This window comes from Dendrobates tinctorius, unplaced genomic scaffold (assembly GCF_039654945.1).
Source record: "Dendrobates tinctorius isolate UK_male_01 unplaced genomic scaffold, ASM3965494v1 ptg000120l, whole genome shotgun sequence".
NCBI lineage: Eukaryota > Metazoa > Chordata > Amphibia > Anura > Dendrobatidae > Dendrobates > Dendrobates tinctorius.
Window position 1 is genome coordinate 24,401,702 of NW_027361788.1, and position 26,560 is coordinate 24,428,261.

The following is a 26,560-nucleotide window of genomic DNA, read 5'->3' on the forward strand; positions in this document are numbered from 1 at the left end:
ATCCTTGCTCTTCCCACTTGCCCTGTAGCGGTGGCAAGTGGGGTAATAGTTGTGGGGTTAACAGGCCCGGATTGGCAATATAACCAACCGGGCATTTTCCCGCTGGGCCGCTGTCATGTGGGCTTGCCAGCTGCTGCGGCCACTGTTGCTCCTGCCGCCGGCCCTCTGCCGGCATGGCGGTGATAGTTTCAAGTTCCTCCCGCACTGCAGGGAGATAAGCCGCCACGCCCCCATCCTCGCCTTAGCATGAGACCCCCTCCCCCCCGCAGCCACTCACAGCGTCACACTCGCTTGCCTGCTCGCTCTGTTCGCAGGACCTGTGATGAGGTCACAGGAGGGGAGGAGTCAGGGGGTCACATGATCAGGAGCCTTTGTCCAGACCCCCCGACATGTCACCCCTGACTCCGCCCCTCCTGTGACCTCATCACAGGTCCTGTGCGCTCAGCCTTGCCTCTACCGTCTGCAAGACTCTGCTTTGCTGTTGTCATGGTGCTGGTTGAGGTAAGTATGTGTGGGGTCAGGATTTACAGTGTGGATGTAGCAGAGCTGTGTGTGTGTGTGAGGTGTACGGAGCAGAGCCGTGTGTGTACGAGGTGTACGGAGCAGAGCCGTGTGTGTACGAGGTGTACGGAGCGGAGCCGTGTGTGTACGAGGTGTACGGAGCGGAGCCGTGTGTGTACGAGGTGTGCGGAGCCGTGTGTGTACGAGGTGTACGGAGCGGAGCCATGTGTGTACGAGGTGTACGGAGCGGAGCCGTGTGTGTACGGGATGTACGGAGCGGAGCCAAGTGTGTACGAGGCATACAAAGCGGGCTTTTCCCACGGACACAGAAGTACACGGCGGAGCCCCGAGGAGCATTTTAAAACACACACATGACATTCCACCTGAAGTGATGTGCTGGAAGCTGACCGGAAATGAGATAATTTCTTGAGGAGATTGTGACGGAACTAGGAGTGCTTCAGATCCATCACCGTGTCCTCCGACGACAGCGCAGACAGCAGGATCGCCTTGGAATCGGGGATGCCGGCCATGTGAGCGGATCATGATAGGTCCTGCACCGGGAGGCTCAGGTGGGCACTACAATGGGAGCCGGGCTGCTATAGCATCTTTGTAGAATCTTTCTTTATTTCTTTCTCTCTTTTTCTTTCTTTCTCTGTTCTTTCATTCTCTGTTCTGTCTTCCCTCATTTTCTTTCTCTCTCTGTTCTTTCTTTCTCTCTCTGTTCTTTCTTTCTCTCTCTGTTCTTTCTTTCTCTCTAATCTTTCTTTTTTCTCTCTGTTCTTTCTTCCCTCTCTTTCTCTCTGTTCTTTCTTTCTTTTCTTTACTTCTTTCTTTCTCTCTCTGTTCTTTCTTTCTTTCCCCTTTCTTTCTCGCTCTCTCTGCTTTCTTTTTTCTCTCTCTCTCTGTTTTCTCTCTTCCTTAGTGCCAGTCAGTGTGCCCATAATGCCAGCCACTGTGCCCTCAGTACCAGTCAGTGTGATCAGCAGTGCTAAATGGGTGCGATTAGGTGTGGACATGGGTGTGACTAGTTGTGAAATGGGTGTGGCTGGGCGTGGCCAAAAATTTGCTTGCCAGCTGCTGCGGCCACTGTTGCTCCTGCCGCCGGCCCTCTGCGGGCATGGCGGTGATAGTTTCAAGTTCCTCCCGCACTGCAGGGAGATAAGCCGCCACGCCCCCCCACGCACCCCATCCTCGCCTTAGCATGAGACCCCCTCCCCCCCGCAGCCACTCACAGCGTCACACTCGCTTGCCTGCTCGCAGGACCTGTGATGAGGTCACAGGAGGGGAGGAGTCAGGGGGTCACATGATCAGGAGCCTTTGTCCAGACCCCCGATCATGTCACCCCTGACTCCGCCCCTCCTGTGACCTCATCACAGGTCCTGTGGACATGGGTGTGACTAGTTGTGAAATGGGTGTGGCTGGGCGTGGCGCGCCGCAGTCTTTGTCCATCTTTCCCTTCTTCAAAAGTTGGGAGGTATGATAGGGGCGGCTATGACCAGGGGGTCTGGTTGCCCAATAGAGAGCAGTTCTGCCAGGAATTCTGTAATCATGCATACAAAAGGGGACAGAGATTTGGGAGGAGTACTGTACCTAAAAGCAATAAATAGGACTGAGCTGAAATACTGGGCGCAGCTCTGACTACATGTTATATAGTCGTGTTAATCTCTTCTCACTTCTTGTAAACTACAAGTGTACAAAGATATTATATAGTCACCATGTGACGAGTGGGCCTGTGTAACTTCAAATGCCAGGGCTGAATTTTAGTCCCAGTCCGGCCCTGGGGGTTAATGTCACCTTTGTTTTGTCTGGTGACATCAAGCCCACGGCTTAGTAATGGAGAGGTATCAATAACTAATCCTATAGTTGTTACAGGTTAAATAAAGACACAGCCAAAATAAAGTATTTTAATGAAATAAAAAAAACTACACAGTTTCCCATATTATACAGCTAATCCATGCAACGCCCTCGATCTCCTGTGAAAAAAAAAAAAAGCAAAAACAAACCAACAATATACCTCACCTGTCCGTCACTGTGTCCCACGCCGTAATCCATATCTGGGGGATTTACAGTTTACAACCAGGACGGTGCCAAGATGCGACCGGCCCAGCTATAAACCACTGATCAATGAGGAGATGCTGCCAGCGCAGCTTCAGTGACTAGGGCTGACGTCACTGATGCTATGCTCCCTCACAGTCTGACCCATGCTGATCTCTGGAGCGTTGGAAAATGCCAGTTCATTTTCCCACGCTCCAGAGTTCAGCGCGGGTCAGGCTGTGAGGGAACGCAGCATCAGTGACATCACCGCTATTCACTGAAGCTGTTGTCACAGCCGGGCTGAACTGCTGTGACCTCAGGACCTTGGGAAAATGCCAGTGATGAGGTCACGGCAGATCACGCTCAGTGTCTTCATAGCAAATCACTGTGGGAAATTCTCACGGTGATCAGCTGTGAATACAGTGAGCATGAACTGTGATGCCCTCTTCACTGGCATTTTCCCACGGTACAGAGGTCATCGCAGTTCGGGTTGTGAGGGAGCACAGACTCAGTGATGTCAGTGCTAGTCACTGAGGCTGCGCTGGCAGCATCTCCTCATTAACTTTGGTTTATTCGGTCGTCCATGACAGCACCACCTGAGAGAGGGGATCCGCCCTTCAGGAACAGGAAACCTACAGATACAAAAGGGCGGCACCTCTCCCACGCATCAGTTGGTTTCCTGTTCCTATAGGACGGGACTTCCTACAGATGGTCCATCATGGAGTCGTCGAGGGATTCCCAGGCCGGCTGACCGACCCAGGTAGCGGGGGGGTCTCCTACCTCGGTCAAGCTCGGGTCCCTGGATGCGCCACGGTGGGGCCGGGTAGGTCACCACGACAGTGGTTGGAGCAGGCGGAGCAGAGGGTCCGGTGGACAGCCGTCTCCATAGGGCCGGCACAAGGTATGTATGACCCCTGGAACCCCTCCTGTTGCATTCACCCGGTCTCCGCTTGCTCCTCTCTCTCTCTCGCCGGGGGCTGGCGGTCGCGCCTGTGCGGCGGGCGCAGGTTGGCGCATGTGGGGGCGGCAGGCATTCCGGAGCCGGGGGCGCCGTGCCGGCTCCTTTCCGCGCGCTCCCGCGGTCTTGATCGCGCGGCGGAAGTGACGCAGCGGAAGGGGCGGGGCCGGGAACGCCGAAACCGGAAGTCGGGTGCCGGCCGGCTTTCCGGGATGCGCCGCCAGTGCTCGGCGGTCTGGGGCGGCGCGCGGTACCCTGGGGGGGGGTTGGGGGGGACGGAGCATGTGGGGGGGGAGTCGCGGGGGGGTGGGGGGAGGACCCGGGGGGAGGTGCCGCGCCAGAGCCCTGCTGACCCGGACACTGTGGGAGGCATTAAAAGCACAGGAGGTGACGCTGCTGGGGTGCTTCTGAAGGCCCAGCAATGGATTCGACAGAAGCCCCCACAGAGCAGCAGGACGAGGCGCAGGAGCGCCCAGAGAAACAGGCCACAGTGAATTCACATGCGAGTGGCCAGCAGAAGAAGAAACGGACGGGCGAACAAAGCCACAGAAGTTCCTCCAGGCTAAAGGACCCTCCTGCCTCCCTCCGTGACCCGGTACCTGCCTCATCTGCATGGGTAAGAGATCTCCGTGAATGTACCCTGATGCAGTGTTTTATTTTGTTCTTTCGCAGGCAAGGAAAGCTACGGGGAAGCAGAAGCACAGGGAATGTGCCCTCTGTAATTGCCCTTTGCCAGACGGCCACCCTAAAAAGTTGTGTCAGCCATGCGTGCGACAAACGGTAGGGGTTGGATAGGGGTACCCTAGGGGTAGATTGACAGGCCCTTACACTCTTCCCCGTCCATACAGGTGGCGGAAGAAACACCGGACTTCACCACAAGCCTGAGGGAGATAATCAGGACAGAAATGAAGGCCCTATCTAAAAAAGACTCCTCTAAGGGAAGAGATGTTAACCTCTCTGGTTCAGAGTCCTCGGCCGCACCTGGAATCGATATCTCCTCAGATTCCCCGGCCTCCACTTCATCATCTTCAGAGGAAGACTCGAGCCGTTTCTGCTTTCCCTTAGACCAGATGGATAAGTTAGTTAAAGCAGTAAGGTCCACCATGGGGGTAGCAGACACAAAACCGGAACTTTCGGCACAGGACGTGATGTTCGGAGGCCTAGATCCCAGAAAGCGCAGATCCTTCCCGTTGAATGATAAAGTCCCGTTTGATGACCCAGTGGTAACCAAATGGGACAAGGCCCCTAAGCTGGACGCGGCAGTGGCCAAAGCCTCCAAAAAGTCCTCCATACCTTTCGATGACATGGCCTCCTTAAAAGACCCGCTAGATAAAAAAGCGGATTCTTTTCTGAAAGGAACATGGGAGATGTCAGCGGGTGCCTTGAGACCAGCGGTAGCGGCCACATGTACGGCCAGATCCTTGATGGTCTGGCTGGATCAGCTGGATTCCCAATTGAAGGATGGAACCTCAAGAGCATACATTCGAAAAGCTTTACCAGTTATCCAAAGTGCTGCTGCTTTTCTGGCTGATGCGTCAGCAGATTCTGCGAGGATGGCGGCTAGGACCGCAGATTTATCCAACGCAGCTCGAAGGGCTCTCTGGTTAAAATGCTGGCCAGGAGACATCCAGGCCAGATCTCGACTCTGTTCCATTCCTTGTGAGGGCGAATACCTGTTTGGGCCCGTCCTGGATGAACTTTTAGAGAAGGCCGGGGACGATAAAAAGTTCCCCAGTCTGCCGAACCCCTCTTTTAGACGCCCCTTTACCAGGAAAGGATATTTCCGTAGGAGGCCGTCCAGGGATCAGGGCAGATGGGACGACAAAAGGAGAGGTACTGGATTCATGTTCGGAGGAGGGGGGCGCCAGGAAGGTCCAGCACGGGACACTAAAAAGCCGCCCCAATGACTAGTTACTCCGGTAGGGGGGAGACTAGCTGCCTTCTACCCGGCCTGGGCATTAATCTCTAATAGCAACTGGATACTGGGGGTGGTAACTGCGGGCCTACGACTAGAATTCTCCCGGGTTCCCCAAGATCGTTTTAAGGTCACTCCTCTTAGGTCATCCTCATCAGAACAGTCTGCCCTGGAAGCTGAAGTTCGGGATCTTTGCCATAAAAAGGTCCTAACTAAAGTTCCAGAGGAAGAAAGGGGGAAAGGTTTCTACTCCCCTTTGTTCCTGGTCCGCAAGCCAGACAGTTCCTTTAGGACCATAATAAATCTTAAATCCCTCAATGAATTCCTGGTCACACGTCCATTTAAGATGGAAACAATTAATTCAACAATAAAATTACTGTTTCAAAACTGCTTCATGGTGGTGTTAGATTTGAAAGATGCCTACTACCATATACCCATTCATGCAGATCATCAGAGTTTTCTCAGAGTGGCAGTGCAGTTAGATGGGTCAGTTCAACATTTCCAGTATGCGGCCCTCCCCTTTGGGGTGGCAGTCGCTCCCCGTGTGTTTACTAAAGTAGTAGCGGAAGTTATGGCCCATCTACGTGAATCAGACATTTTAGTAGTTCCCTACTTAGATGACTTCTTGATTGTAGGGAAAACGGCTAACCATTGTTTGCAACAGCTACAAAGGGCAAGGTCTGCCCTAGAACGGTTAGGATGGCTGCTTAACATTAAAAAAATCTCGGTTACAGCCGATGAGAATCAAACAATTCTTGGGCCTCATCCTAGATTCCGAAAAACAGGAATGCTGTCTGCCCCCGGAGAAGCTGGTTCGCCTACACTATCAGGTCCTGAACGCTTCCAATAACCCGACCATGTCCCTCAGGAAAGCCATGTCCCTTCTAGGTTCACTTTCCTCCTGTATCCCGGCGGTCCAGTGGGCCCAGTTTCATTCAAGAACTCTACAGGGCGAGGTCTTAAGGCATCAAAAAATGCTTGGGGGTTACTTAGAGGGCCAGCTAACCTTGTCCGGAAACACAAGGGAGTCCCTAGAATGGTGGCTAGACGAGAATAATTTATCCAGAGGGGTTCCCTGGGAATATGACATATCCCGCATAATCACCACGGATGCTAGCCCTTCCGGTTGGGGGGCTCATATGGGGGAAATTCTGGTCCAGGGCCTATGGGAGCATCATCAGATAGAGATGTCATCCAACTTGAAAGAATTGACAGCAGTAGAGCTGGCGGCTAAAGAACTGCTTGTGTATCTACAGGGCCATCATGTGCGAGTGTTCTCCGACAATCTGGTCACCGTAGCGTATATCAACCACCAAGGCGGGACCCGTTCCAAATCCCTGATGAATGTAGCAGAACGGCTGTTCCAGCTAGCAGAGCAGCATTTCCTATCATTAACAGCTCTACATATAAAGGGGAAAGAAAACACCACGGCAGATTTCCTGAGCCGCAATCTCTTAAGGCAAGGAGAATGGTCCCTAAAAAACTCTATCTTCGACCTGATTGTACAGAAGTGGGGACTGCCAGAGATAGATCTCTTCGCCACCAAGGAAAACAGGAAAGTAAGGCAATTTTGCTCACTAAATCCCAGAGAAGACCCCCTGGCGGTAGACTCCTTGCTGATAAAGTGGGATTTCGGGCTATCCTATGCCTTCCCTTCCCTATCGCTATTACCTCTAGTGGTGAGGAAAATCAGGAGAGACAGAGTGAAAGTTATAGTGATCGCTCCGTTTTGGCCCAGGAGGGCTTGGTTCTCATGCCTCAGGACCATGTCAGTGTCCGATCCTTGGGTCCTGCCGGAGATCCCGGATCTCCTATCCCAGGGCCCAGTCTTTCATCCTCAGGTGGCTGGCCTACATCTGACGGCGTGGAGTTTGAACGGACACTGCTGAAAGATAAAGGCTTCTCCCCAGACCTGGTTGACACTCTACTTAAAAGTAGAAAGATCACTACTACCAAGATCTATGTCAGAATTTGGAAGAGATTCCTAAAGAACTCTAGAGTAGTCGCTGGGGGTTTGGCTCCTATAAATCAAATCTTAGAATTTCTTCAGAAAGGTCTAGAATTGGGGCTCTCCACTAGTACCCTCAAAGTACAAGCTTCAGCCTTGGGGGCCCTCTTTAGCTGCAACATCGCGGGTAATTACTGGGTCAGTAGATTCATCAAGGCAGCAGGTAGATCCAGGCCAGTGGTGAAGGATAGATTCATGCCATGGGACTTGAACCTAGTCCTCACAGCCATGACAGAAGCTCCATTCGAACCCATCTCATCAGCCTCTATAAAAAACCTGTCCCTCAAGGTAGCCTTCCTGGTAGCTCTAACCTCAGCTCGTAGAGTAAGCGACATCCAGGCATTATCTAGGCGTCCTCCTTATTTACAGTTTAAGGACGATAGGGTAATACTCAGACCTGACCCGGCGTACTTATCGAAGGTAGTTTCTAGCTTTCATAGAACACAGGAAATAGTCCTTCCATCCTTCCTCCCTAATCCAGCTAATGAGAAGGAAGAGAAATTACACACCTTAGATGTTAGAGAATGCCTTAAAGAATATTTGGCGGTTACTGACCCCTGGAAAAAGGAGAATGCCCTATTTATCTCCCATCAAGGTCCCAGGAAAGGCTGTAGAGTGTCAAAAAATACACTAGCTAGGTGGATTAGAGAGGCTATTTCAATTGCATACACCTCAAAGGGCAGACCGGCACCTGCAAAACTGAGGGCGCATTCCACCAGAGCCATGGCGTCCTCGTGGGCCGAGAGATCAGAAGTCTCCATTGACCAGATATGTAAGGCGGCTACTTGGTCCTCTCCGAGCACCTTTTATAATCATTATAGGCTAGACTTGGGTGCTTCCACAGACCTCTCTTTTGGTATAAGGGTACTGCAGGCTGTAGTCCCTCCCTAAAATAGTTATTACTCTCTGTAAATCTCTCAGGTGGTGCTGTCATGGACGACCGAATAAAGTCTTAGTTACTCACCGGTTAACGGTATTTTTCGGAGTCCATGACAGCACCCGTATATTCCCCCCCCTTTTGTAGTTTAAATTTGGATATGCACTTCTTTCTCTTATATGTACACTAGTAAGGAATAGTTGTATAAAAAACACTGTGTATAAATTTTGCTATTAACCATTGTGGTCCTCTTGTGCTCTGTAATCCAACTGATGCGTGGGAGAGGTGCCGCCCTTTTGTATCTGTAGGTTTCCTGTTCCTGAAGGGCGGATCCCCTCTCTCAGGTGGTGCTGTCATGGACTCCGAAAAATACCGTTAACCGGTGAGTAACTAAGACTTTTTCAGCTGGGACGGTCGCATCTTAGGCCTGGATCACACTTCCGTTATTTTAAATCCGTCCAAATCCATCATTTTCCGTTAAACGGATCCGCCATGTTTTTGGCGGATCCGTTTTTCCCATAGACTTACATTAGCGGCTACCGCGGATCCGTCAAAAAAACGGATCCGTTAGCGGCAAAAAACGGATGTGTGAAACAGGGCTTAGCACCATTCAGGTTGAAAAATGTATATCCCCCAGATATGGATTACGGCGTGGGACACAACGACGGACAGGTATGGTATATTGTTGCTTTATTTTATTTTTATTACAGGAGATTGAGGGCTTCGCATGGATTAGGTGTGGCTGTAAGTATCGTTTATTAAGAATAATAAAGAAGTCTTTATTTCAATTAATGATTTTTTACTGGGTGTGTGTTTTCTTTACAATTTGTCTATGGGGTTAGTAATAGGGGCGTCTTATTGACACCTCTCCATTACTAACCTCTGGGCTTGATGTCACCTGAAAGGTGACAACAACCCCCGCAAATATTACCACATATGCCACCGCTACAGGGCAGTGGGAAAAGATATGTGTGGCAAGGCTATGTGGCAGAATTGACACATTTTAGAGATGCGCCTTTTCGGGGGCGGCTGAGAGCTGATGTTTTTAGCCTGGGGGCCAGTATCCAAGGCTCCTTTCTAGGCTATTAACATCAGCCCTCAGCTGTCTGCAGAAACATTGCTGGCTATTATAGGGGAACCCCACGCCAAAAAAATCTTTTATTCATTAAATAAATGTCCAGAATACACACTATACTAATTGTATTTGTGACTGAAATCTATATATCTACCTATTCTATATGTACACCCAAATAGCAAAAGGAAGCTATATCCAAAGTATAAAAGTATAATCTTTATTAAGGTATGATTAAAATGACACATGAAAATCAAGAGAGGTTAAAATGTGGGTACTGCACAGTTCACCACAACAAGAGGTTACAAATGGTATATATGTATATACAAAATATGCGGCTAAATACAATTGAGCAAAAAGTAAATGATAACTAATCTTAAAAAAAAAAAAAAAAAAAAAAAGAGGCCTCCGGACAGATGGCGGCTGTGCAGTTTCAGATCTCCGCAACGAGATCTTGTCCCGAGATCTCGGGTCGAGATCTCGTTGCCGTGATTTGAATTTGAGTATGCGCCGCTCCCAGCAGCCATCTTTCTGGAGGCCACCGCGCTGCAGCAACGGAGCTGCGGGGGGCTTTCAGGCTTTAACGAAATGCCGGCGGAGCCCCCCACGCAGCACAGAGCCCCGCTGCAGCCACACTACAGAGCCCCGACCCCACCGCACCACAGAGCACAGGGAGGCTGCATTGGGACCGCCACTACGGGAACGCCGCAACAGGATTTGTAAGTATATTGTGACCATAAGACGCACCCCCATTTTCCCCAAAAAATTTTTGGGAAAAAAGTGCGTCTTATGGTCCGAAAAATACGGTATAAATACCTATCTGTGTTCATCATCTCATGAAATACATTTACATTTGACCAGCTTGCTTTCGCTGAAATTGCCCTGCGCCCCTGACCACCAATGTGCGAAAATTTTGCACGGGCCAAGCTAGTGTGTGTGTGTGTGTGTGTGTGTGTGTGTGTGTGTGTGTGTGTATGTATGTATGTATGTATGTATGTATGTATATATATTTTTTGGTCATAGATATTTTATAAATTTCTTTTTTTTAAGATTAGTTATCATTTACTTTTTGCTCAATGCCACATCATATTGCAGTTTTAAATGTTTGTTTAGTATTTTTCGTCATGCATATCCCATGTTATGTATGGTATGTTATGGCGCTTACCGATCAGATTAATTGATTTTATATTTTGATTGGGCGTTTCTGAACGCGGCGATATATGTGTGTGTGCGCGTGTGTGTGTGTGTGTGTGTGTGTGTGTGTGTGTGTGTGTGTGTGTGTGTGTGTGTGTGTGTATATATATATATATATATATATATATATATATATATATATATATATATATATATATATATACCGTATATTTTAATATATACCGTACTTGAGTAAGTGGTAAATCTAAATTTAATGTCAACATATTTTACATGGTGTATCCTTACGCCAAAAGGAACAAATTTGAGGGGTAAGACTTACCAATTTGCAAAGTTCATTTTTCCTTGGCACCCTAAAAAATAAATATATATAGTCACGGTGACGTGTGTCTGGACGCAGCGAGTACCGCAAGGCACTTCCTGCCGACACCATAAACTGTGACTCCACCAGGCCATGCCAGCCCTTCTTGCAGACCACATAGCTGCCACTCTTCCCCTCTGGCTGGGCTGCGCAGGACTCATGTTCAGCTCCTTCCTCACCCAGGCTTCCTTCCCAAAAACGAACACAATATTACTAACAGTGATTGAACACACCTGGCTCTCTTTTATAGAGCCTCACACCTGATTTATAATTACGTGCACTAAACAAAAGAAACTAAAGTGCGCTACCACTCACCACCACCGGGGCAACTTAGAATGAACGACACCACGTATAATAATTCTAATGGCCACCGGGGGCAATCACATCACTTTGCCACCTAGCCAAAGGAAAAAAAGTTCACTTATCCATTTAAACGCTGGATCATGACATATATATTCACTTTTTTTGATATTTTTGTGCTGTTTCCCTTTTTTTGATATTTATTCTAATGAGCCAATTGATTGCTGGTTGAGGAAGCGTGCACGCTATTGAGGTATTTTCTATGGTGCTGTTCCAATTTTTCTATATGTTTTATCGCATAGCATTCGTCCGTATTCCACGCTAGTGTGACGCCGGCCAAAGGATAAAATCTGTAAGGCCTGTTTCACACTTCCGTTTTTGTGTCCGCCAAACGGATCCGTTTCCATTTTTTTGACGGAAACGGATGCCAACGGATCCGTTTTTAAAAAACCGGATCCGTTTTTTTGACGGATCCGCGGTAACCGTAATGGAAGTCTATGGGACAAAAAAACGGATCCTGCAAAAAATGGCGGATCCGTTTTTTTACGGAAAACAACGGATTTTGACGGATTTGAAAAAACGGAAGTGTGAAACAGGCCTTATGAAAATCTTTAGCTTAAATTGCACACCACATGCCCATTTCCACTTAAAAATGATTTCACCTCACTTTGATAAGATTTATTACAACTTTCCTGACACAAGACTATGTTGGGTGCTGTCTCAGAATCCAAACCCAATCCACACACGGCTGTATTATACAGCTGACATCCTCCTTTAACAGCAGCAAGTTAGGTTAAGTGCAGACGTTGCAGATTCTGCTGTGGAATTTTCGGCGTAGATTTTCCTAAATCTGCAGGTAAAATGACCTGCGTTTTACCTGCAGATTTAGGCTATGTGCACACGCTGTGGTTTTTGCTTCGGATCCGCTGCGGTTTTGGCCTGCAGCAGTTCTGCAGACAGTGTAAAGTAGCATGTAAATCTATGGGATTTACAATCTGCTGTGCACATGCTGCAGATTTTTAACTGCGGAAAAGCTGCGGTTTTGAATCCGCAGAAAGAAATTACATATCACTTCTTTTTTGCGGATTCTGCTGCGGTTTACCATCTCCGCCATTGTAGAGGTGATAAACCACAGGGGAAAACCGCAGGCAAATCCGCAGGTCATTTTACCTGCGGTTCCACAGATACAAATCCGCAGTCCAATCCGCAGCGTGTGCACATAGCCTTAGAGCAGTTTTTGTGCGGATTTCCCCTGCAGTTTTACACCTGCGGATTTCTATAATGGAGCAGGTGGAAAACTGCTGCAGAACTGCACAAAAGAAGTGACATGCTGCAGTTTTAAATCCGCACCAAATCTGCATGGAAAAATCGTCAGCATGTTCACAGCGTTTTTTGTTTTACATAGCCTTAAATGGTACTGTACATCACTTGCAGTTCTGCTGCAGAACTGCAGAATAATCTGCACCGTGTGCACACACCCTAAATGTAAATATATTTGTAGTGGATTAAATCATATATCGCCTAAAGATTGACACCGAGTAACCAAGGGGAGAAAGCTCGTAGGCGAAACACGCATCAGGACATTTTTGCTGTGGTGTCTGAGACTTGTCTAATTACATCATGGGTAAGCTCTGAGCGGTTATTAGCTTTAGGCTGAGTTCACGCGTGGCGTTTTAACCGCGCGATTTTGCCGCGAAAAATAAGCATTCCGTGCATTCCTATGGGATTCCGCAATGCTGTGCTAATGCTGCGGTTTTTACCGCGGCGGAATCGCTTTGTGGTAAAAACCGCAGCATGCTCATTAATTTTGCGGAATCGCGGCGATCCCGCACCCATAGGAATGCATTGTTCCGCTTCCTTCCCGCATGTGGCTGTGCACACCATGCGGAAAGTAAGCAGAACATTTGCGGATGGTACCCACGGTCCGGAGGAGAGGAGACTGTCCTCCGGGCTTTGGGTACCATATCCCTGTAAAAAATAGAATTTAAAATAAAAAATATTGTTATTCTCACCTTCCGGTGTCCCACGCAGCCTTCCCGCCTCTCTCCCCGCTCTCGTTTCTAGTAATCCTTTGCGAAAATGCCCGCGATGGCGTCCGTTCTCGCGGGATCACAAAGTCTCGCGGTCATTCGCGCGACGTCATCGCGAATTACCGCAAGACATCGCGATCCCGCGAGAACTGACATCATTGCTGGCATTTTCGCAAAGGATTACTGGGAACGGCTGCGCGGGACGTCGGAAGGTAAGAATAACACCATTTTTTGTTTTTTTTGCATTTTCTTTTACTACTGATGCTGCATAGGCGGCCTCAGTAGTAAAAAGTTGGTCACACTTGTCAAACACTGTTTGACGAGTGTGACCAACCTGTCAATCAGTTCTCCAAGCGATGCTACAGATCGCTTGGAAAACGCTAGCATTTTGCAAGCTAAATACACTTGCAAAATGCTAGATTTTCCGCTGGAAAATCGCGGGAATTTAAAATGCGATTTTCCCGCGGAATGGAATTCCGGAATTCTCGCGGTAATTTCCGCAAGCGTTCCGGTACGTGTGAACTTAGCGTTATATGGGTGGCCCCAGTGATTGATCCTTTCACTATAATGGAGAAAATCCTTGAAATGGTTGCACTAATTATAGGATGATTGGCTGATTTATACTGGGGGTCAATGTAGACCCATTACCCTACATGATTTTTCTTTCTTTTTAACTTACCACTAGTGATGAGCGAGTAGCATCGTTGCTCGGGTGTCCTCTGAGTATTTTGACGTGCTCGGAAGTTTAGTTTTCCTTGTCTCAGCTGCATGATTTGCGATTTGTAGACAGGCTGAATACATGTGGAGATTCCCTAACAAACAGGCATTACACACATGTATTCAAGCTGTCTAGCAGTGACAAATCATGCATCTGAGACGACGAAAATGAAATCTCTGAGCACGCCAAAATACTCGGAGGACACCCGAGCAACGAGTATACTCACTCATCACTAACCACCACTGCTCTATATGTTTGGTACATCCTCTTTATGAAAACCTCATGCATATGTCCTTTTTTGTTTGTGATATACATCTTTTAAATATATATTCAATAAACTTTATTGATTTTATTCTCGAGTAATAGTGGTTTATGGATACTCTCTATCCATCTTTTAATGTCACAACTCTGTTGTCGGGTGTCCCAGGATCAAGGGCTCATTCCATGTCCCTAACGCTAGAGATGTCCGAGCTTTCCCTGTTCCCCAGATTACTTCTGATGGTGTAGTTGCCTGGGCCACGTACCCTGCCCCGGCAGTCTGTATTCCTCCCCCACCCAGGGAAGAGGGGAGTAGTAGTGTACCATAATATACACCACCCAGACTAACAAGGTAATACGAACAGGGGTAACGGAAAATACCAAACATACAAATATAGACACACAAATAACAGGGATGCATCTGGGAGTAGAGAATGGGGTTAAACTAAAATAGGAGAAGAAACAGAATTATCACATGCTCAAAACCTAGGAACATAAAAACAATCGCAGATAAATCCAAGAGCCACCTACTCTAAGGCTGTGTGCACACGCTGCGGATTTTGCTGCGGTTCCGCAGCGGTTTTGGCCGCTGCGGACCCGCAGCAGTTTTTGCTGCGGTGTACAGTACCATGATTCCCTATGGGAATCAAAAACCGCAGTGCAGACGGTGCGAAATTTTCCGCGCGGATTATCTGCGGTTTTCATTCCGCAGAAAGAATTGACATGTCAATTCTTTCTGCGGATTCTCCTGCGGTTTGCCATCTCCTCCATTGAGGAGATGAAAAACCGCAGGGTAAAACCGCAGGTCTTTTGACCTGCGGTTTCACCTGCGGATTTTACAAAATCCACGCGGATGAATCCGCACATAATCCGCAGCGTGTGCACACAGCCTAATAACCACCAAACAGCCACCTCCCAGCCATGCAGCATAAGCTTCTCTGACAATGACTGCTAGCCAGGGCCCAGATTATATAGAAGATGGGAGTGGATAACAGTGCACAGCTGAGAGCCTTAACGCTCCAGGAGCGCTCAACTGAGCAGATTAACCCCTGCACTGCCAAAATAAATTTACACAGTTTAATACGAAGGTAAAGTGCTTCTAACCAGTGCAGGAGTAGGAGAAATCAGATGCTGCTGTCTTCTGGCTCCTCTCTGTCGCGATAACACAAAATGTCAAATATGCCCCAAATTGGTATCAATAAAAACGTCTGCCCGCTATGCAAAATATAAGACATTGCAAGCTTCATGGATGGAAAAATAAAGTTATGGATCTCAGATTTTATTTATTTTTTTTTTTTTGCAAAAATGTTTAAGTGTCTGAAAGAAAGCAAAAATGTTAAGAAATGTTACAAATTTTGCTGCAGAAACAAAACCCCAAAACTTTGCTTTTTTTCTCTCCATTTTATTCCCACTTTCCATTCAGGTAAAATGAATGGTGTAACTAAAAAAAAAAAAAAAAAAAAAAAATCAACTTGCAAAAAAATCCTCAAAAATAAAGTATGGTAGTTCTGGCTTTTGGACGAAGGGGAGCAGGAAAACGGAAATTCCCATGCACTTTACTGACGCTCGGATACACTGTAGCTTATCCATCCGCACACAGATCCACGCAAAAAATCTGCAGCCTTTCCTCTCCATATAAGGCTATGTGCACACGCTGCGGTTTTTGCTGCGGTTCCGCAGCGTTTTTGGCCCTGCGGAACCGCAGAAGTTCCGCAGACATGGTACAGTACCATGTAACCCTATTGGTTTTCAAAACCGCAGTGCTCACGCTGCGGTTTTTCCGTGCGGTTTTGGTGCGGTTTATAAACCGCAGCATGTCAATTGTTTCTGTGGATTCCGCTGCGGTTTCACACTTTTAACATAGAAGAGGTGTGAAAACTGCAGGCCAAACCGCAGGTCACTTTACCTGCGGTTCCGCAGGGAAAAACCTGCAGGTGATTCCGCAGTGTGTGCACATAGCCTTAGCAGAATCTACAAACTGAGCTCTGCTGCATCTATTTGTTACGTGTCAGATTGCCGTAATCGTTATTTATTCGGTGTCTCATCTATGAAATATTTCTGGCAGCTTTTATTGTTTGGTTTACTGTCTTAAGATCAGGTTTAGTAGTTGACTCTCTTGCAGTGAGGATCACGCTGTGTTACCTGGAAGTGACCTGCGGGATTTGTGATGTATTGTGTACCTATTGTCAGTGATTGTGAAGGATACAGCTTAATTATAGGTGCCGGGAAGGGTGAAGGGTTGTGCCAGGTTGGAGGTAGGAGGAGCAGAGCTAGGTGTTGCCTGTAGCTCCATAGTGATGGGTTTTTGGATTTCCATCACAAACAACCTGCGGAGTAATCCCCTGCAGAGCATTTCTGAGGTTTCTCCTTGTTTCCCCTTCCTTTCTGGAACGTGATCACGGGAAAGTTGATGGATGCAGCCTTACATCCTCTATGCACTTTGCAAGAAGATGAGAAAGAAAAGCGGAGGAAAGCCGCCTCGTCTCCCTGCACGAGCTGCACTTTACATGTGAGTGCAGAACATGATCGTAATCAGCCAGATGATGACACCCCTTGTCATGTGCATTCCTGGCCTGTTTACAGCATGTGAAGGTCAGATTCCTCACAACTACACCTTTGTCTTGCAAGGTGAACACCTGCGATCTTCTTGTTTTCACAGTAAACTGAGCATTCAATCTCCTGCGTAATTTTCTATGTCGGCATCTGATAAACCCAGAAGTTGTGCAGCTGACTTTGGGTTTTTGGGGCAACTGTGCAGCCGATACCTGGGCCATCGGTGGTCATCCCATTATGGTTTGGATACTCGGTGGTGTTTGTGATGTCATATTTCTGGGAAAATCAGAGGGCAAGGGGCATCATGTCTGACAGTGGCAATCGTGGTGATCCCTATTCATTATTTGACCCCCAATGGGGGATTGCCGATAGATCTTTTCTTCTTTTTTTTTTTTTTTTTTTTTTTTTTTTTTTTTTTGGGGGGGGGGGGGGGGGGGGGGGGGTAGTGCAGTCTCAGGGACCTCTGCTTTGGGCATTGGTGGTTATTTGGGGCACACAGGATTGGGATTTGTAGAGAAATCCTCTGTGATCACCACCATCTTTGTACAGTATGTTTATGTACGTGATTACATGGCCAGAGAGGTAAAGTTCATCTGATAATCAGAAAGTATTAGTGTGTGTGAAACAAGCAGATTTTATGGTCATGCGCCTTGTTCAGCCTCCTTGAAATTTGTATGTTCTTATGGGTAACTATATACTTGCATGTTCAATATTTTATATATTGATTGTATGTTGCGCTACCATTGCTGGCCGACTGTAGGTGAAAACTGCTGTCAGTGGTGCTGTCGCTAATCAAAAGTATTTGCCATTTCGGGCTGTTTAAGCTTCTTCTGTGCTTGACTATCTGTATCTGTACTGCCCTTGTCAACCTGTACCTTCTGATTGACAGCTTGTGCCCTCTCTGGCTGTATATGTGGTGCCCCTGTCAGCTTGTACCTTCTGATTCACAGCTTGTGCCCTCTCTGGCTGTATGTGCTGCCCTTGTCAGCCTGTACCTTCTGACTGACAGCTTATTCCCTCTCTGGCTGTAGATATGCTGCCCCTGTCAGCATGTACCCTCTGACAGCTTGTGCCCTCTTTTACTGTATATATGCTGCCCCTGTCAGCCTGTGCCTTCTGACTGACAGCTTATTTCCTCGCTGGCTGTATTTGTGCTGCCTCTAGCAGCTTGTACGTTCTTACAGACTGTGTGCCATCTCTGGCTGTATATGTGTTGCCCATGTCAGCCTGTACCTTCTGACAGCGTGTGCCCTCTCTGGGTGTATGTGTTGTCGCTGTTGCTTGTACCTTCTGACAGCTTGTGCCATTTCTGGCTGTATATGTGCTGCCCATGTCAGCTTGACCCTTCTGATTGACAGCTTGTGCCCTCTCTGGCTGTATATGTGTTGCCCCGTCACCTTGTATTTTCTGACTGACAGCTTGTGCCTCTCTGGCTGTATATATGCTGCCCTTCTTAGCCTGTACCTTCTAACTGACACCTTTTACCTCTCTAGCTTTATTTGTGCTGTGTTCCCCCTGTCAGTCTGTACCCTGCAAGTGACAGCTTGTGCTTCATCTGTCAGTCTGTACTTTATGACAAACAGCTTGTACCTTCTGACTGAAAGCGTATGCCCTCTCTGGCTGTATATGTGTTGCCCCGTCACCTTGTATTTTCTGACTGACAGCTTGTGCCTCTCTGGCTGTATATATGCTGCCCTTCTTAGCCTGTACCTTCTAACTGACACCTTTTACCTCTCTAGCTTTATTTGTGCTGTGTTCCCCCTGTCAGTCTGTACCCTGCAAGTGACAGCTTGTGCTTCATCTGTCAGTCTGTACTTTATGACAAACAGCTTGTACCTTCTGACTGAAAGCGTATGCCCTATCTGGCTGTATAGGTGCTGCCACTGTTGGCTTTTACCTTCTGACTGACAGCTTGTGCCCTCTCTGGCTGTATACGTGCTGCCACTGTCAGCTTGTACCTTCTCCTGAGAGCTGTGCCTTCTCTGGCTGGATATGTGATCCCTTTCCCTGTCAGACTGTACCTGCTCTCTGACAGCTTGTTCCTCTATGGCCATACAAGTGCTGCCCCTGTCAGCATGTACCCTCTGACTGACAACTTGTTTCCTTTCTGGCTGTATGTGTGCTCCCTGTCAGCCTGTACCCGCTGACAGTGTGTGACTGTACTTTTGCTGCTCTTGCTACAATATAACATTGCTGGTCTCCTGTAGTACATACCTCTCCCTGGCAGACTTTTCCTTTCCTGCATATGTTTGTGTGCTCCTCTGCATGGCTGTGTTTCAGCTATGTACTACCTCTGGCTGACTGTTATGCCTCCATTACTACATCCCTTTTCGTGGCAGACTGTTGTTCCATTGCTTATGCCTGTATGTGTACACTTAAGGTGTGCACTCACCTTGGCTGACTGCATTTTTGCCTTTTAATGCCAGCATATTCTGTCCTTTGTCTGTATGCTTTCTGGCTGCCTGTATGTTTCGCCACCTCTACCAGTATATTCCTTTTCCAGGTCTTTATATCTGATGCTACAGCCGGCATGTCATTGACACGTATGTGCTTTTTGTAGACTGTCTTGAACCAACCTAATATTGCAATGTGTAACTTTCACTCTGACTGTTTGCACATTGTCATTGCTTCTTTATTTTACCCATAGCAACTTTTCTTTTAATGGTGGTCACTTTATTTGCCCTTTTGTTACCATTGTCTATCTCTTCAGTGTTGAAGGTGGCGACTCTCTTGGCAGCGAATCTGGAACAATTGTTGACAGTCCAGGCCAGCAGCCACCGTACCGCGGAGAGGTGAAAAGCGATCACTACGACTTGCCATCACCCACCCGTCACCCGTCTCACCCAGGGCTCCAGTGGAGTCAAAGGGCCAGGTTACAGCCAGCCAGCGTTGCCTTGCGCAAACAGGAGGAAGAAGAGAATAAAAGATCCAAAGCCTTGTCTGACAGCTATGAATTGTCTACTGACCTCCAGGACAAGAAGGTATCTGCTGTGTTGAAACCCATACCAACTTCCCTCCTGTCTGACATCAAGGCTTGGTCTGTTATTTCGGTCCTTTTTTTTCCTCCTCTGTCCTACTGAGCAGTTGTTTTCAAACATGTCATAGTTACTAAGCAGCCATATTTTCAATTTTCATAGCCCTGTAGCAGGACTATTGACAAATCTCAAGGACGAGTTTGAAAACTTCTCTCAAGACAAAAGTTTCTGCTTCTTTTCCTGTCCCATATGTTTCTTTTTTCACCTCCTGTCTCTTACCCCTCTGTGTTGTGTCCTCGGGGCCCTCTCTTACACACACAACTCTACCTGTCTCCTGATGTAGGTGGAAATGCTGGAGAGGAAGTATGGGGGCTATTTCCTCAGCCGGCGAGCGGCTCGCACCATCCAGACCGCATTCAGACAATATCGCATGAATAAGAACTTTGAACGTCTCCGCAGCTCTGCTTCTGAGAGCCGCATGTCCCGTCGGATCATCCTATCCAACATGCGCATGCAGTACTCCTTTGAGGAGTATGACAAGACCCACAACACCCCATACTTCCAGGGCAAACCTGTGTCATTGGACGAAGGGGTAGCTGCATGTCGTGGGCAGGGGGAGCGAGGTCTTCACTATGGGGGTTCCTGCAGCGGGATTGATGGCGATTCGATCAACACCTCGGGGGAGTTTTCCAATGAAATCACAGAACTGGAGGATTCCTTCTCCAAACAGGTGAGGCGCTATAAGGGTGAGTGGTTATTCCCAGGAACAGGAGACTAGAATAAAGAGGACGTCCATCCAAGTCTTGTATCTTTTGTGATGGGCAATTATGGAGCCTTGTTAAAGTGGACCCACCATTGGCACATACAGAGGCAGCCATGTTGTACAGCCAAATAATGAGAAGTAATTGGTGACATTACAGAGAGTTGATTTACCTCATTGCAGTGTCCCTTTGGTGTATGAAGGGCAGATTCTCCTACGTATACTTCTGACGGACACCAGTGTATAAAACATAACTGCATACGTATCCCACCTCATGGGATACTTACTTTACTAGATGCCTCTACCTGCCATAATGCAGCAGACCTTGGTAATCCATACAAAGAATAGCTTCGACCTCTTTGGAGGTCAGTGGATGCTCTTGTAATCCAGTGGATGCCCATACTGTATGCACTTGGGGTTTTCACAGTGCATATGGCAGAGAGGGACCCTAATATTACCAGATCGATTAGGAGTAATGTTGCATCCACTGGAATGACTGCCTCTCGTATGTATGAGTGATGGATCCACGTCAGTATATATATTCCTATTGTGTTCTTTCTCCTAGCTGTGTCACAGTGCACTATATAGCTACATTTGTCTTCCTCCTGCTATATCTCTGTGAGTCCCCCCCATTACCCGGCTCCCCTTTGTGTTATTGCACTCGCAGAAATATATATCAATATATTGTTACCTCTGTATAGTCCAAGTCTCCTCCTGACAAGTATACAATATTTTTTTATAAAATATATATATATATATATATATATATATATATATATATATATATATATATATATATAAATTATTGTTATAAAGCGGAGGACGTCATTGGGTTATATAGTGTTTTGCACCATGGTGCCCCAAAACTCTGTTATCCTTGAATCAATTCATGCAATAGTATAGGTCCTACGTGGGTGCAGAGTAATAACATCTTTATCACTTGACCAGGTAGCTTCCAACAAGTCACTTTTTCAGCTCCACCACCTATTAAGTAGAAAACATGTTAAATCCAGTTCCAAAAATAGGGACACGTCATAAGTATTCATCAGCCAGTGTCTGGGGATCGAGACCCCCCCACCGATCGATAAAACCAAGAGGCTTAAGTAAAGATCCTAGCACTTCTGTCCTAAAACAACTTTGATTTCAGCACTCGGTTGCCATCAATGAAAACACTTTTAGGTTTTTAGGGTATGTGCACACCTTGAGTATTTGAATGCAGACATTTTTGCACCTTTTCTGTATCTTTTGGCAGGAAAAACAGGACAATGTGCATTTTTTTACCCAAGTTTTTGTTCAGCAGTGATGGCTATTTGTAACTTATAAAGCTAGTTGAATTAAAATAAAGCTGATAGACGATGGACATCCGGCAAATATATAATTTCCCAACCCCACGACCCATTGGTGCCTTGCATGTGGAGCTTATTGTACAGCTATAAACCTAATAAATGAGTGAATGAAAATAATGATGTGGGGTCCCCCCTGTTTTATGAAATCAGCAAAAGTAAAGCAGACAGTTGTGAGCTGATGATATCAGGCTGGGAAGGTCCCTGGTTATTGGGCTCTTCCTAGCAGCCGCCCCAGAAGTGGCACATCACATGAGATTCTCCAATTCTGGCGCTTTGCCTTCACTCGTCTCAATTGTTTTGGCAATCAAGGTATTGGTACTTAAGGGTTGATGTTATCTGTGAAGTGTTCCAAAACACCGCTGACATCAAGCCCTAGTGCTAGTAATTGAGAAGCGTCAGACACCCGCTTTACTAAACCAGTAATCAAAAGAAAAAAAACAAAACATACATACACACACACACACACACACACACACACACACACACACACACACACACGAAAATAAGTATTTGATATACTAGCCCATTTTGCAAGTTTTCCCACCTACAAAGAATGGAGAGGTCTGTAATTTTAATCACAGGTATCGTGAGACAGAATCTGAAAATAAAAAGAAAATCACATTGTATGATTTTTAAGTAATTAAATTGCATTTTATTTCATGAAATAAGTATTTAATCACCTAGCAACCAGCAAGAATTCTGCCTCTCACAGCCCTGTTAGTTTTTCTTTAAGAAGCCCTCCTACTCTGCGCTTATTACCTGTATTAATTGCACCTGTTTGAACTCATTACCTGTATAAAAGACATCTGTCCACACACTCCATCACACTCCACCCTTTCCACCATGGCCAAGACCAAAGAGCTGTCTAAGGACACCAGGGACTAAATTGTAGACCTGTACAAGGCTGGGATGGACTATAGGACAATGAGCAAGCCGCTTGGTGAGAAGGCAACTATTTGTTGGCACAATTATTAGAGAATGGGAGAAACACAAGATAACTTCCTCGGTCAGGGGGTAAGGATCTCGCCTGATGGGTTAAGAAGATTCTGAGAAAGGTGAGGAATCGGCCCAGAAGTACATGGGAGGACCTGGTCAATGACCTGACGAGAGCTGGGACCACAGTCTTAAACATTACCATTAGTAACACACTATGCCGTCATGGATAAAAATCCTGCAGGGCAGGCAAGGTCCCCCTGCTCACGCCAGCACATGGCCAGGCCCGTCTGAAGTACGCCATTGAACATATGGATGATCCAGAGGAGGCATGGGAGAAGGTCGTGTGATCAGATGAAACAAAAACAGAATTTCTTGGTATCAACTCTCACCGTTTTTGGAGGAAGAAGGATGAGTACAACCCCAAGAACACAGTCCCAACCATGAAGCATGGCGGGGGGGGGGGACATTATATTTTGGGGGTGTTTTTCTGCAAAGGGAATAGGACAACTGCACCGTATACAAAGGAGGATGGATGGGGTCATGTATCACATGATTTTGTCCAACAATTTCCTTCCCTCTGTAAGAGCATTGAAGAGTCATAGCTGGGTCTTCAAGCATGACAATGACCCGAAACCTACAGCCAGGGCAACTAAGGTCCTGGGGTGGCCTTGCCAGTCTCCAGACATGAACCCAATAGAAAGTCTTTGAAGGCAGCTGAAGCTCAATGTTGGTCAGCGACCGCCCCGAAACGTGAAAGGTCTGGAGAAGATCTGTATGGAAGAGTGGGCAAAATCCCTGCTACATTGTGTGCAAACTTGGTGAAGAATCTACAGGAAACGTCTGACATCTGTAATTGTAAACAAAGGTTTCTGTACCAAATATTAAATGCTGTTTTTCTATTGTATCCAATACTTATTTCATGCAATAAAATGCAAATCAACTATGTAAAAATCATACAATGTGAATTTTTGGGTTTTATTTTTAGATTTGGCCTCTTATAGTGAAATGTACCTTTGATAAAAATTAAATACCTCTCCATTCTTTGTAGGTGGGAAAACTTGCAACATTTCAGCTTATCAAATACTTATTTTCCTCACTGTGTGTTTGTATGTGTGTGTGTATATTGACAGAAAAAACCACAATTATTTACAGAAAAATCCACAATGGTCACAGAAATAACTTGAATCTGGCAAAAGTAATAATAAATCAAAAATCTATGAACATGAACAAATGAAAGCCAGACATTGCTTTTCCACTATGCTTCCACAGAATTTAAAAAAAAAAAAAATAAAACTCCTGAAATAGGCCTGGACTGAAATGAAGGTTCCCCTGAAAATGTGACAAAAGGGGACATGTTAAATCAAGATGTGTCCGCTAATTAGCATCACAGGTGTCTGTAATCTTGGAATCAGTGAGTGGGCCTGTATAGAGGGCTACAGATACTCACTGTGCTGTTTGGTGACATGGTGTGTATCACACTCAACATGGACCAGAGGAAGTGAAGGAAAGAGTTGTCTCAGGAGATTAGGAAGAAAATTATAAGACCATCTCCAAGCAGCTTGATGTTCCTGTGACTTCAGTTGCACATATTATTCAGAAATATAAGCTCCATGGGACTGCAGCCAACCTCCCTGGACGTGGCCGCAGGAGGAAAATTGATGACAAATCAAAGAGACGGATAATACGAATGGTAACAAAAGAGCCCAGAAAAACTTCTAAACAGATTAAAGGTGAACTTCAAGCTCAAGGAACATCAGTGTCAGATCGCACCATCCGTCGTTCTATGAGCCAAAGTGGACTTTATGGGAGATAACCAAGGAGGACATCATTGTTGAAGAAAAATCATAAAAAAGCCAGACTGGAATTTGCCAAACTACATGTTGACAAGCCACAAAGATTCTGGGAGAATGTCCTATGCACAGATGAGACAAAAATGGAACTTTTTGGCAAGGCACATCAGCTCTAGGTTCAGCATGTCAAGAAAAGAACCCTGTCTCTACTGTGAAACATGGAGGAGGCTCTGTTATGTTCTGAGGTTGCTTTGCTGCATCTGGCACAGAGTGTCTAGAATCTGTGCAGGGCACATTGAAATCTCAAGACTATCAAGGGATTCTAGAGAGAAATGTGCTGCCCAGTCTCAGAAAGCTTGGTCCCAGTCGCAGGTCATGGGTCTAACAGGATAATGACCCAAAACACACAGCTAAAAACACCCAAGAGTGGCTAAGAGGAAAACATTGTACTATTCTGAAGTTGACTTCTATGAGCCCTGACCTAAATCCTACTGAGCATCTTTGGAAAGACGCCAACTAACAAGTATAATGTGAACAAGGGTTACCTATAACTGACTAACTGAAAAAACCCTATTAAAATATAACTTTTATTAAGTCCAAAAATAACAGTATAAAATTGCACAGATGTCCCCTATTATAAAGCCTAGTAAAAACGGGCTATTGTATTGCTAGAAAGAGATAAGGTATAGCAGTCAAACCAAATCTAACCAGCTGAATCTGCCAACCCAATCATGTGGTCAGAAAAACCTGAATCATAGCAGTTAAAAGCTGCACAATACTATTATAGCCCAAAAACTTCAAAAAACAGAAAAAAAGGGGAAATGGACATAAATATGTATACAAATTGATAATACGTGCTACCATCTGATAACAATTTCACTCAGCTGATGTGAAGAAAAGAGTTACCTGGCCCTATACAAAATGACTATCTCCTATATCATCCTATAAGACGACAGATTAGAAACAGAGGGCCAGATGGCCTGTATCCATTTGCTTAGAATATCTTCATGAATTCAGTAAAGTAGATTTATGCAATCATATATGCATGTGAGAAAAGGTAGAAAGTCCAGACAGTCTGAATAGATGCATAACACTCACACACAGTAGAACCAGTTACATATAAATTTGCAGCAAATTATGCCCTTTCCCAAAACCACTGTTATGTATATGAAGTATATATAAAAATTGTCACATCAAGTACCCAGATAAAAAACTGCCTATTAGACACAATGATGAATCAATGGTAGGTAAACAGGAATGGCTTATCTGATAACAAATTGTCAGAAATCATGAGGGGGTTTTTCAGTTAGTCATCTTTGGAAAGCGCTGAAACATGCCGTCTGGAAAAGGCAACCTTCAAACCCGAGACAAATGGAGGAGCAGTTTGCTCTTGAGGAGTGGGCCAAAATACCTGTTGAGAGGTGCTGAAGTCTTATTGACAGTTACAGGAATCGTTTGATTGCAGTGATTGCCTCAAAAGGTTGTGCACAAAATATTAAGTTAAGGGTACCATCATTTCTGTCCAGGCCTATTTCATGAGTTTTATTTTAGTTGTTTTTTTTTTAAATTCTGTGGAATTATGGTTGAAAAGCAATGTCTGACTTTCATTTGTTCATTTTCATAGATTTTTGATTTATTATTTTATTTATTTATATAGCACCATTAATTCCATGGTGCTGTACATGAGAAGGGGGTTACATACAATGACAAGACTGGTACAGAGGGAAGAGGACCCTGTCCCTGCGGACTTTCATTCTATGGGATAGTGAGGAAGAGACAGAAGGTCGGGGGTGCAGCAGCTCAGGTGGTTTTGAGGCGGCAGCTCGGGCGGTGGTGAGGCGGCAGAATGGTTATTGCAGGCTGTAAGCTTTCCTGAAATGATGGGTTTTCAGGATCCGTTTGAAGGATCCGAGGGTGGTGGATAATCAGACGTGTTGAGGCATGGAATTCCAGAGTATAGGGAATATTCGAGAGAAATCTTGGAGGCGGTTGTGTGAGGAGCGAATAAGTGTGGAG

The 26,560-nt window shown here is 46.2% G+C and overlaps 1 protein-coding gene across 14 annotated transcripts in view; it reads left to right on the plus strand.

The window, feature by feature from the left end:
• The window catches only part of IQSEC2 (IQ motif and Sec7 domain ArfGEF 2), a 201,730-nt gene that overhangs the window by 148,426 nt on the left and 26,744 nt on the right, over window positions 1-26,560 (plus strand). For 13 of the 14 annotated variants that reach the window (XM_073590952.1, XM_073590955.1, XM_073590941.1 and 10 more), the window contains 2 exons: window positions 19,448-19,718; window positions 20,056-20,442. In XM_073590952.1, coding sequence (XP_073447053.1) covers window positions 19,448-19,718; window positions 20,056-20,442 — 658 coding nt within the window. Of the gene's footprint in view, window positions 1-16,337; window positions 16,694-19,447; window positions 19,719-20,055; window positions 20,443-26,560 lie in introns of those variants that run through there. The other variant, XM_073590951.1, reaches the window with a different exon arrangement.